Raw genomic sequence first — 10,878 nt, 5'->3', positions numbered from 1 at the left:
ATAACTTACTGCAAATATTGTGAGAACAAGAAAAAAGAATAACATACTTAAACATTAAATCACAGTAACACTGTTGGAAACAACGTAAAGTGATTAAATAATATGAAAACTACGATAGCTGGTTTCACGCGTATTTGCAATATTTTTTTACTAAATAAAATTATTTTTAATTTAAGTTACGAGTAGGTAAATGAGAAGGTCAATAAGTATGAGCGATTTATTCTCTAATTTATTCTTCAAAGTCATACATATTGTGGATTATCAAACCATTCATAAATTTTCTCCTGAGTTTCGTTTGTTTTGTATTCCAAGCACCTGCCTCTAGAATTACAAAAAATGATGAACTAAATTCAATTATTTGGCACTAAGTACCTGATATCTTTTTTTAGGCAACCGATTATAGGATAATCTTGCCTGAAGCATTGGGGCCCCAAAACTGTAAAGTACGTGAATCCTATTCCATTAGAGACAACAGTGTTGACATTTTTGAGGCAATTGTAAAATTCCTGATCACAATCACAATGCGACCGCGTAAATAATCCATTGTTAACCAATCCATGTTTCGACTGTCCAGCTGGTATATCGTCTGGACACATGTCGTGGGCTCTGCAACAAGAGTCAGTAGATTTCAATTTACCCAGCTCCTTGCTAGAGTCGGCAATGTTTCCGTCACCGCACCAAAGAGTGCCTAAAAAAAACGCAGCTTTAGGAAAATGCAATGTGGTTATAAGAACCTGGGAAAATCAGCCGTATTTTACTCAAAAATCCCTCCGTGGTTCCACCAGAGAATATTTTGTTGCGATCTAAATTAGAAGAAATTTTGCTCAACTCATCTCGGATTCCTGCTATCACGTCTCGACCTATGGAACTCCATTGAACACTGTTTTTGTAATTGTTTTGGTCACCTATTGCACAATTTATAAATAATTCGAATTTTTCTCAATAAATTACTAAAAATACGTACCATTTATTTCTATAATATATGAGCTAAATATGAGGAGCCATATGGACGTCTTGCAAAACATTTTTAAAACATTTTATAAAATTATGGACAGGTGTATACTAGAATAACTTAAATAATATGCTTTTTAGATTACGAATATTATTTAAAAAATTGTTCAGGAAATTGCGGCAAATGATAGTTCAATAACAATGTCGTTCCTGATAAACCGTTATCACTTCTTTTTAAAGTTTTTTAAATGATTGCAGTTGCGTCAATATTTTTGTAAAAAAATCATGATATTAAAAATTACCTGAAGTTTAATCAGATTCAAATTTTAAGTAATATGATAATTTAATAACTGTTTATTATTTATCGGACTTAACAATATTCTCATTTTTTTTCAGCTGTGGAGTAAGGAAGGGAGTAAAGAAATGTTACAACTAAAAAAAAGTTGTTTTATTAAAATCTTGTGGAATATACTCCATAAAATAACTGGTATATGCTCCAATCAAAATGGTAATTATTACAAAAAAAAACATTTTATTTATTATTAATAAAGTATAGTTGTTATTCAAGTTCTGTAAATATTATAAAAAAAATATTTAGTTAGTTACTAATGAACTAAAGATCAATAATAAAACTACATTTTAAAAAAATAAAAAATCTTTATTTAAATAAATTATTATACATTTCAACGCTGATTCAGGAAATTAAAAAGTAGGACTGTCGAACCACTGGTACATCTTCGGTCTCCGTGTATCTGTTACATACTGGAGGCACTTTTTCCTAAAATAGTTTTTTTTTAATCTGCTGCAAAAATCTACCGTTTTAATTACTCTTTCGTATCCAGACATCCAATAATTGGATATTCTTCCTTGAAACACTGAGGTCCAAGAACAGTAAAGTAAGTGAATCCTATGCTTTCAGCAACAACACCGCCTGCCTCTTTAAGGCAATCGTAAAATTTCTTATCACAGTCACAGTGCGATCTTGTAAATAGCCCAGTATTTACCAAGTCGTATTTTGTTGCACCTGCATCTATGTTAATGGGACACATATCGTGCTCTCTGCAGCACTTATCAGTATCGGCAAACTTGCCCAAATCGTCGTAAGATTTAGAAATGTTACCATCGCCGCACCATTTGGTACCTTCATACAATTGTTTGATGTAAAATTGTTTTAATTTGTAAAAATCGGTGACTTACCGGGATAAATTGCCTTAACTTTCGACTTGAAACCGTCGACCATTTCACCCGAAAATTCCTTATCACAGTCCAGCCCTTTGGTATTTTTCGACACAAATTCCTTGATGTTTTTCCCGATTGTTTTGGCCACTTTTGACGTCTCTCTGATTATATCGCGCCCAATAAAATCGAAATTGCCACTTTCTTTATCTTTCTCATCACTAGCCTCAGAAGTTTCTTTGTGTGGAAGCAAACTTTTCATAGGACGCACCACATACTTGTTAACGAATTCTTTAAAAAATTGTTCAGTTTACAATGAAATTAGATTAAAAATAGACGCAAACCTTTCACTTCCAATCCGTTATTTTCAACAAAAAACGCGCTAAAGCAAACTGCGAATAATAAAATTACGACTGATTTGGACCACATTGCGTTCACTGGTAATTGCTGATGATTAAGTTCAACTTGCACCTTCGACCGCAAATTAAAACCAAATGGTAATGAGTGGTCTTCAGCATCAATCAGTGTAATATAAAACAAAAAACTAACCTTGATACTTCCCCCGTTGGATAATAATCATGAGAAATACTACACCACATGTGGACATTACGATTTCTTTGACGTAGAAGTTGTTCAAGACCGATGGGTTATTACGCGTTTGATTGATGATTGCTACTCCACCATTATTAAAGTTCGTTGTGGGAATTACATAGATGCGAGATATTCCCGAGGTTTTGCCCGAATTTTGATTTTAGGTGGGTTTTCGGATAATCTCGTTGGTAACCGCATTTGCATATTTAGCGGCTACTGTGATTCAGGCAGGATGTTAGTTACCTCGGGAGTTCCCAGATAATAGACATATCTGGTCTAATTTTTATACACAGTCGAGGGAGTGATAATTCTAATCTTATATTTACGTTAATAAAATGCAATAATTTTTATCTGCAAATGTGGCTTTTAATTAAAATAGGGACGACATTGACAAATAAGTTTTATTATTATTTAACAATTCTCTCCAAAAACATTTAACATGTAAATTACAACTCATTTAACAACGGAAGTGGCAATGTAATTAGGTAAATAAATAAACATGCTTGCTTGATTTTATGTTGTCTACAAAATAAAACTAATTTAATCAAACAAGTTTGTGATTGTTTTGGTATTGTTACCTTGAAAAGTGCTGCAAATTTTGAAACCAAAACATTTGTGGAAAGTTTAGAAAAATATTTTCAAAGGTAGTACAAAATTAATTGCTAACTCAACGGTTATTACACAATAAGGTAAAGAAGCTTTCTTGTGTAAGCAATAAAAAATATGAAGGGTTTTGAGTCTTCTGAAGATGTTCTCTCAAATAGTTATTTTCGTTTATTAGTTTTATTGTGCGAATAATTTATGACCCTAGTTAATCAAACTTCAGTTCTAATTTGCAATATAATAGTAAACATTTTAATTTATTAGGAAAAACAAAACTAAAATTAATTGATCTACCTACGTAGGTGTTTATTTTTAATTTAAGTCAAAGGAAAAGTAGTTAAATTACCTAATTAAGCATTAAGCATTTACATTCTGATACAAGTCAGCTGCTCCAACTACATATTGTTATTAGCAAACAATATTTTAGTGTTAAAAGTACGTTTAGTTTTTTATTTATCACTATAGTGTCATAAATCATGCAAAATTATGTTGTCGTAAAGCAAACTTTATTAGATTTTTTTAACAATTCGCCATTAGTAGCTTAAAGTTATGAGTTTTCAAGTTTTGTACATATTGCTTTGAAAAAAGTTAATCAATTAGTATTTTGCTGTTTGTTTGTGCAGTTTTAATTTTCATACTCATGTTTTAAATAAGTAAGTTTAAGCCATAACGAGGATTATGGCTTTTGAATGCGATTTTTTGTTACCAGAGACAGTGATTGTCGATTAAGGATTAGGCATAGCTAAGTTTTAAGTAAGGAATAGCGTATGGTGTATTTAAATACTTGTTTGTTTAATAGTTAGTTACTTTATGCATATCTACCTTCGATAAAAACACTTACAATACATTGACAGCATTTCAACTTTACACGAAAAATCGCTTTAGTGAGGAATTGTTCAGTACTTTATCGAATCCAAAAATACCAAAATTGACTACACACTTACACAAGGATGAAAAAATAGTACGCAAGGTAAATAAATGTCAGCTTAATTCGACTTCGTTTTGAAGTCACTTTTTGTAAAAATAAAATAAATAAAAGACGACACGTAACTGTTTACTCATTTATTAAAGAACATAATTTAACTGAGAAGTCTATTGTAACAACAAAAATTTTGTGGCAGTGTATTGTTAATACAATCAAAAAATATACATCCTACAGTAATTCCAACATTTGAACCGACAAGACAATTTTTTGATACGTAGTACCTACAAGAGAAATTATTTATTAAATAAAAACCTAGCCTCTAATTTACTGAAAACTTTGATAGAACTTTCACGTAAACCGCGAAAACTTCAATGGCGAAAACAAATCAAACTCGAACTCGCTTATTCTTCAGAGCTTCTTCTCGTAGGGCTATCAACACCGGCGATTCCTTTGAATTGGTGAACTGTTCAATGTGGGTTATGGGCTGTGTTGATTGGACGATTCCAGCGGGGGCCAAAAGAATGGGCGGGTTACGATTTACTAAAACAATTTTTTACGAACGTTTCACTAAAAAATTACCCACCTAATTCATCATCATCCTCATCGATGGTCAAAACAGGCTCGGCCTCTTTCTCCGGGAAATCAATGATTGTGACATTTTTCGGCGGCAAAACCGGCTCGCTTTCCACCACGACGGCCTGGTTATCGGGAATTTCAATAACCCCATCATGGTTGACATAATCATAGTTGATGGGTCTCGTTGGTACAGCATAGACCACGTTAACAGCAATGGGGGTTTCCACGGAAATATAAGTATCGGCCTTCACTGGGGCGATGATGGCCCCTACCCTGATGGGCAGTGTCAGCCCTGCATGGACAATCTCGATTTCAGACGGGAACAAAATGCTCGTTTTCAAGCTGTAGACCGTGATCGGTTTCTCCAAGACAATCTTTACGGCCGGCGTACATTGAATCACTTGGTTTTTCTTGTTCTTGATGGTCATCACTGGCTTCTTCTTGGAAATGCTCATGATCTGGGCGTTGGAGACCATGTGCATGTTGTCCTTGGACACCACCAGCATGGGAACCACCGTGAAGCTGTTGGTGATGGCGTAGGGCACTTCGGCCAAGACGTTAAGGGTTGGGAGGAAGTCGGGGGTCGATAGGTAGGCCGAAAGGGCCGAGTCGTGAACTATGTCCGAATATGTGGGGATGAACTGGGAGTAGTGGCTCGCATAGTTCGACCGGAAAAGTTTGTAATACGGGCTGTAGAGATGCGGATGGCTGGTTACCGAAGATAGAGTTATTAAAAATAATGGGGCCAAAAGCTGAAAAAACAATTGAGGTAAATTTCGAGTGGGAGATGGAGATAATGTCTGTTATTATATTGTGGTTTTGATGGAAAGCATTGAACTGACATCCTTGAATCGTGTTAGTGACATTCAGATTTTCATAATAATAATTGCGTGAATTATTTAAATGATAAGTACACGGAAAATACATTTTACAAGAACCGTTGATTGCGTTTCAAGTCAAGAATATAAAAGACACAAAGCCGGTATTGTGTTGTTTAAAATATTGTTTATTGCTTCTCGTGATAGAAAACCTGAAATAGTGACAACAGAACTGGTATAAATTTTCCTAATGACCTGGAAATAACGGGTTGGCAAGACCTGATAGAATATTTTAAAATTATTAAGTCCGAAATTATAACACGTACATTTTTTATTTTATCCCAACATTGTATTCCAGACTTAGGTAAGTAAATTAGCAAAAATACTACAAATTTTTGAATAAAGATAAAAATACAAAACCACCATCTCATTAGAATAGTCATGAATAAAAGAGAGGACAATGGTAAAATAATTTTTTCAAGGTATTTAAGACATGCATTTATGTCATTTAAGTATAAGATAACAATAGCTATCACTTATCATGCAAATTAAACGACAGTGGAGGTCATTTTTCCGAAAATTTTTCGACCATTTTAAAAAAAAAGCTTCTTCGTATGATCGTGTTTGGGTGCAAATTTTTTCAACGTAATGAAAGTCATTCGTGTAATAATTAATTAATAATAAACAAAAATTATATTTTTGCTCGTATTTTTATTAAGTAGGAAAACGAAAATTAAAAAAAATCGGTCAATAGTGTCGAAAGAAAAAATATTAGGTCATCCTCCTGTACTTTTAGGAATCACATAATTGTGTTTAACTAGAGCAGACGCAAGATGTAAACAAGATATCATGCTTTGTGCCATGTAATTTTCACCTATAAAATCTTGCCCTTTTGCTGTTTATGTACAGTCTCAATCAAAAAGAATGATGCCCCTATTAACCGGACCGGGTGGCAAGAAACTTTCTGAATTATTATTAGGCAACACATAATACGTTACAACAACGCTGTTCAATTTATCTTGATTGTCTTTCTACATAAGAGAAAAGCTTAGTTAAATAATGTCTCGTCAAGGTAAAAAAATTAACTGCAGTTGTTCAATTTGGAATTTTTTTCTTGAACTAAGTGAATTTCTGGCTCAAAAAATGAGCCAAATCACTTAGAATCGGCTGAAATCACAAGTTAATAAACAAATAAAAAACATTTTGTATATAATTAATTTGCTGTTACATTTTTATTTTGTTTTCTCTTTCCTGAGAATTGTCTGAAATAACGTAATTTAGATCCAGTCCGGTGTTTTTTTTTTGGTTTTTTCGTCCGTAGTTTTTTCAAAAATTTTCCAAATTAAATAAGTTTTTGCCAATTTTAACACAAATAATTTCGTTGTCCAACCGACAATAAAACGAAAAACGATAAATAAATATTGTCAATTATAATGAAAAGCATTATCATCGGAAAGGTGTGTTAACATAAAATCTGCATGTATCTAAAAGGCGGATCTCTGCTGAAATAAGACAATGTCCGACGAGTCATAAATCAACTAAAGACAAAAAATGCCTCGAGAACTGCTTTAAATTGAGTTCTTCTGAACTAGGCGTGGACGTAATAATAGGAGCATTTATCTTGCGATGAGCTACCTACAAGAAGTCTGAACTGCTCCGATAAGTATTACATCAACTGATCTAAGATGTTATCGGCGAATATTAAACATAACAAGTCCGCAAGATCGCCTACAATGGCGCCCACTTTCACTCTTGCAAACTCAGTCATTCTGCACAGCAGACCAGGTTCACGGCTCTGCCCAATGTCATTGCCGAACATCAACCTCTGTTATTCTTATTATTTACGATTATTTGGCGGTTTTGCGGCCGAATCGGCACTCCAGGAGGGCACTTCGTTTTTGGATTTTTCATGTTTTGGCTTTGAATAAAACTTGCGGCTTTAGTGCCTTTCCCGTCTAGATTTATGGACCTATGGCCTGTTTACTGCGTGCTTTTCATTAATTTATTTGAGAGAAATATTTGAAATGCAAATAACTTCGTCCCATTCATGGAAAAAATTCCGGGACCCCCCGAAACCGACAAGTCATAAAAGCTGTTGAATCGCTGCAACTGCACAAACATTTCGTAATTCCTGCGGCCCAGTGGCCGCTTCCAAAGCGTATCAGCACCTCATAATTAAGCAATGAAACGATTAGCATATGAACTCGGAAAACAGTTATTACATAAGTGAGCTGCGCCCACAGGAGATGTCGATTCGACCGAAAATAGATTTTCGATAAAAGCAGTAATTAGTTCGGTTAATACATTTTTTACGACATTTCGGCATAAATAACAAGGCCGTCGTATCAACCAGACGAATTTCCTGAATCAAACAAGGTCACGTCGCAGGCATGCAATTATACCTGAAAACTTACATCGGTATGAAAAAACTTGAACTGGAAAAATTCGGTGCGTTCAACTTAAAATGTCGTTAATTATTCAAGCACTGTTAAATGTCAAAAAGAGACGGCCGCGGGATTTTTATGCGGGGCTTCACCAAAAAAATAATTTCTCCTTCTATTCTCACATTAAAAAATTAATTTTCCTCGGCATGGCCAAAACCAATTTTCGCACCTAATTACCACACCAGAAAATTACATCTTCGCGAACAAAAAGAGCGAATTTGCAACACGCAACCGCCATTAACGTCTTATCTTTTTTGTCACTTAGGCCCGAAGCGCCTTTTTGATATAAAGACCTCCGACATGGTCAAAATTAGCATCCACCTGTAATTATTTTCCCATCAGAGCGCTTAACATTCTTTGGACGTAACTGAAATTGGCCGCAGTGACTGCATAATCGCCCGTTTAACAGTTCTCCCATTTTTGTTTTATCTTTTATTGAAAAAATCGATTAACATTAATGGAAAAAATTGTAATTAATTTCTACAAAGGATGTTGTACTTAAGAATCCGGTTGGATCAATGCCGAATTCTTGGCGCGGTCTCAGGTTCTCACACTGATATTAGATGCTAAAACTGATAGTTGCTAATTATTATGTCGTAAAAAGTGTGAAGTAATCGGTAGTCGGGGCATGTTTTCTTTTGCAGAGAAATGGTTCTGGCGTCAGTGAAGACCGCGGTGTGGTAAAACCCATCACACATGTCATTACATGTACCTAGACTTCAGTACCGTATCAATACAAAAATGTTTGATAAAATGTTGTGTAGATTTAAAAAAAATATAATAGATGTTTTGTATGTAAGTTTTATTGCATCAATAAACTCCTGCGATACTATAAAGCTAAGTTTTCTTTGATTCTATAAAACACCTACATTGCTAGCGTGGCTGGAAGAAAATTAAAAATTTTAACTGTGAGAGTATTATTTACGGTTTCTCTACTGTAAACCTACATGTGGTTTTGTTTATGTAGAAACATTGTACAGCTTCTAATTTAACTGTTCACCTACATGTCTTGACCACTCAATTAAAGCCAAATTAAATCTACAAAAACTTTTAAATCACCTAACAAATCTATTAGGAATCCGAATTTATGTGTGAAAACACGAAATTATATAGTTTTTTTATTTTTATTTTTAAAAATGCGTTATAATGTTTGGTTGTATCGAGAATTGAGTATTTCTCACATTATTTCTCGTAGGCTGATACATTTTTTTTATTATTTTGACTTGTAATTCTAATTAATTGTTTTTTTTTGCTTTTTTATTTTTTTGAACCTTTTTTTAAGTCATTACTTTCAAATTTTTTTTTGAAATATTAATTACTGAATTAAAGTGAGTTAAATCAGCTCTATCTTACAATTTATTTTTAAATACTATAACATTCATAAGATACTTATTCTGTTTTTTATAATTTTTTGGGGCATATAAGTAATTAATTATTATAAGTGGCTAGGTTTATGCAGAAAACAAACTTCGCCCAATTAGACAAGATGACAGTAACAAAATTATTATTAAAAATTATTCAGACGACCCGATTTTGCAAATTTTTGCCTGGAAATGAATAATTCATATTTTGTTGGAGCACTGATATTTATTCCGACTTTTTGTTTATATTTTCCAAGCTTATCTAAATGAAACCAAATCAGATTTCATTTATTCATTAAGTGTTAACCACTAGTTTATCTTAATTTTTAGGTCCTTGGTTTAGAAAAATTAAAACCATTCTCAGAAATGTTATTTAGAAAAGGTCAGGAGCAACCGCATAATAAAATTATTTTGATTGATAATTGCCTACGGAACAGTAGCAGTGTTCGACAAATTCATCATTGATTGGTCTGAGGAGGGGCTATTAAACCGCGAATCGACTTTAATCACCAAAGACTAATTGGTTCTTAAAAACATGTTCCTAAGATAACTAAATGAGAACAAAAACCCCAGAACTAATTACTTGTAATTATTCTCAGTTGTACTACCATGGTGCTAAAAAAAGATGAATATTACTTTGTAATTACAACTCGCAGATGAGTTCATTGCAAAAAATTATAACCAGTTTGCCAATCAAAATTCGTGTTTGCAAATATTGTTGGTTTATTATTGAAATAACCATTTTAATTAAGCAAACACTTCACTCCCGACATTTATTTTACCTAATTAAGCCAAAATGTATCACAGCTATCTCAAGTCGTTTATTATTTAATAAGCTTATGATTTTTTATCACGTGATTGATTTGGCTAATTAAGAAACAAGTTTCATTAAGCATTCATGTGTTTTTTTGGCGCTAGTGGCTTTATATTTATAAAGTAAATATGGAAGGTAAAGGTTAAACAATCTTAGTTAAGTTCAGGTTCATTAATCTTGTAAACTAGATTTTTTGGGCAAAGTTCAAAAAAATTCCCAAAAGTTGGAATTGCATTTTAATAATTTACGAAAAAACTACCGTTGTGAATCATAATTTAGACAAATTAGTCGAAACTCATCGCTCGTTAGTCCCGTTTACAAAATCACTCAAAACTGGTGTCAAGTGATTAATTAGGATAATGTCCTAGGAATTTACATAAAACTTCCATAAAACCACGAAATTAAGTATCAAGCGTAACAAAATTTGTCAAGTGATGATTTAAAACCGCCGAATTGATAAGTACTCACTATAAGCTTCATTTCGCTCTTTCACTAATTGCTTGCGACACAGACACTTCGGCAAACCAGCGGACTGAGAATATAAGATTCCATTTCTCTGGATTTATACCATGCCCACACCCCACTCAGACAAAATCCGAAATGCAGCAATGGACTTCTT

The 10,878-nt window shown here is 33.4% G+C and overlaps 3 protein-coding genes across 6 annotated transcripts; all 3 read right to left on the bottom strand.

The window, feature by feature from the left end:
* Positions 1 to 203: 203 nt before the first annotated feature.
* sPLA2D (phospholipase A2D) lies at positions 204 to 1,111 on the bottom strand. 2 transcript variants are annotated; one of them, XM_015980137.2, is made up of 4 exons: positions 965 to 1,111; positions 735 to 905; positions 373 to 688; positions 204 to 321 (listed from the first exon to the last, which is right to left on the bottom strand). In XM_015980137.2, the coding sequence occupies exons 1-4, from the start codon at positions 1,023 to 1,025 to the stop codon at positions 243 to 245; spliced, it is 627 nt and encodes a 208-aa protein (XP_015835623.1). In that variant the 5' UTR covers positions 1,026 to 1,111; the 3' UTR covers positions 204 to 242. The 2 variants fall into 2 exon arrangements, with proteins under 2 accessions (XP_015835623.1, NP_001139342.1); NM_001145870.1 differs by having other exon boundaries at positions 243 to 321; positions 735 to 860; positions 965 to 1,025.
* A 477-nt stretch (positions 1,112 to 1,588) lies between these two features.
* Positions 1,589 to 2,734, bottom strand: sPLA2C (phospholipase A2C). Of its 2 annotated transcripts, XM_008195302.3 has the most exons (4): positions 2,472 to 2,656; positions 2,149 to 2,418; positions 1,780 to 2,092; positions 1,589 to 1,729 (listed from the first exon to the last, which is right to left on the bottom strand). In XM_008195302.3, exons 1-4 carry the CDS (start codon positions 2,554 to 2,556, stop codon positions 1,654 to 1,656), a joined length of 744 nt encoding a protein of 247 aa, XP_008193524.3. In that variant the 5' UTR covers positions 2,557 to 2,656; the 3' UTR covers positions 1,589 to 1,653. The 2 variants fall into 2 exon arrangements, with proteins under 2 accessions (XP_008193524.3, NP_001139461.1); NM_001145989.1 differs by lacking the exons at positions 1,589 to 1,729; positions 2,472 to 2,656 and adding an exon at positions 2,677 to 2,734 and having other exon boundaries at positions 1,776 to 2,092.
* Positions 2,735 to 4,368: 1,634 nt separating this feature from the next.
* On the bottom strand, positions 4,369 to 10,878 carry LOC659856 (hypothetical protein). Of its 2 annotated transcripts, XR_001575013.2 has the most exons (4): positions 10,728 to 10,878; positions 4,830 to 5,574; positions 4,575 to 4,786; positions 4,369 to 4,527 (listed from the first exon to the last, which is right to left on the bottom strand). XR_001575013.2 is itself a non-coding variant. In XM_971238.4 (3 exons), the coding sequence occupies exons 1-3, from the start codon at positions 10,737 to 10,739 to the stop codon at positions 4,632 to 4,634; spliced, it is 912 nt and encodes a 303-aa protein (XP_976331.1). In that variant the 5' UTR covers positions 10,740 to 10,878; the 3' UTR covers positions 4,369 to 4,631. The 2 variants fall into 2 exon arrangements, 1 of the variants encoding a protein (XP_976331.1); XM_971238.4 differs by having other exon boundaries at positions 4,369 to 4,786.

This window comes from Tribolium castaneum, chromosome 5 (genome assembly GCF_031307605.1).
Source record: "Tribolium castaneum strain GA2 chromosome 5, icTriCast1.1, whole genome shotgun sequence".
Taxonomy (NCBI): Eukaryota; Metazoa; Arthropoda; class Insecta; order Coleoptera; family Tenebrionidae; genus Tribolium; species Tribolium castaneum.
The sequence above is the reverse complement of the archived record's forward strand: the minus strand, read 5'-3'. Positions and strand labels throughout refer to the sequence as shown.

What these genes read in the sequence shown, in the direction of transcription:
- LOC659856 (XM_971238.4), bottom strand. An exon ending in TGAGGATGATGATGAATTAG is followed by an intron (nt 4,787 to 4,829) that starts GTGGGTAATTTT and finishes AAATTGTTTTAG; the next exon opens with TAAATCGTAACCCGCCCATT.
- sPLA2C (XM_008195302.3), bottom strand. Translation starts at nt 2,556, where the DNA reads ATGTGGTCCAAATCAGTCGTAATTTTATTATTCGCAGTTTGCTTTAGC. An exon ending in TAACGGATTGGAAGTGAAAG is followed by an intron (nt 2,419 to 2,471) that starts GTTTGCGTCTAT and finishes AATTTTTTAAAG; the next exon opens with AATTCGTTAACAAGTATGTG. An exon ending in GGATGTCTGGATACGAAAGA is followed by an intron (nt 1,730 to 1,779) that starts GTAATTAAAACG and finishes AAACTATTTTAG; the next exon opens with GAAAAAGTGCCTCCAGTATG.
- sPLA2D (XM_015980137.2), bottom strand. Translation starts at nt 1,025, where the DNA reads ATGTTTTGCAAGACGTCCATATGGCTCCTCATATTTAGCTCATATATT. An exon ending in ATATATTATAGAAATAAATG is followed by an intron (nt 906 to 964) that starts GTACGTATTTTT and finishes ATTGTGCAATAG; the next exon opens with GTGACCAAAACAATTACAAA. An exon ending in AATACGGCTGATTTTCCCAG is followed by an intron (nt 689 to 734) that starts GTTCTTATAACC and finishes CGTTTTTTTTAG; the next exon opens with GCACTCTTTGGTGCGGTGAC.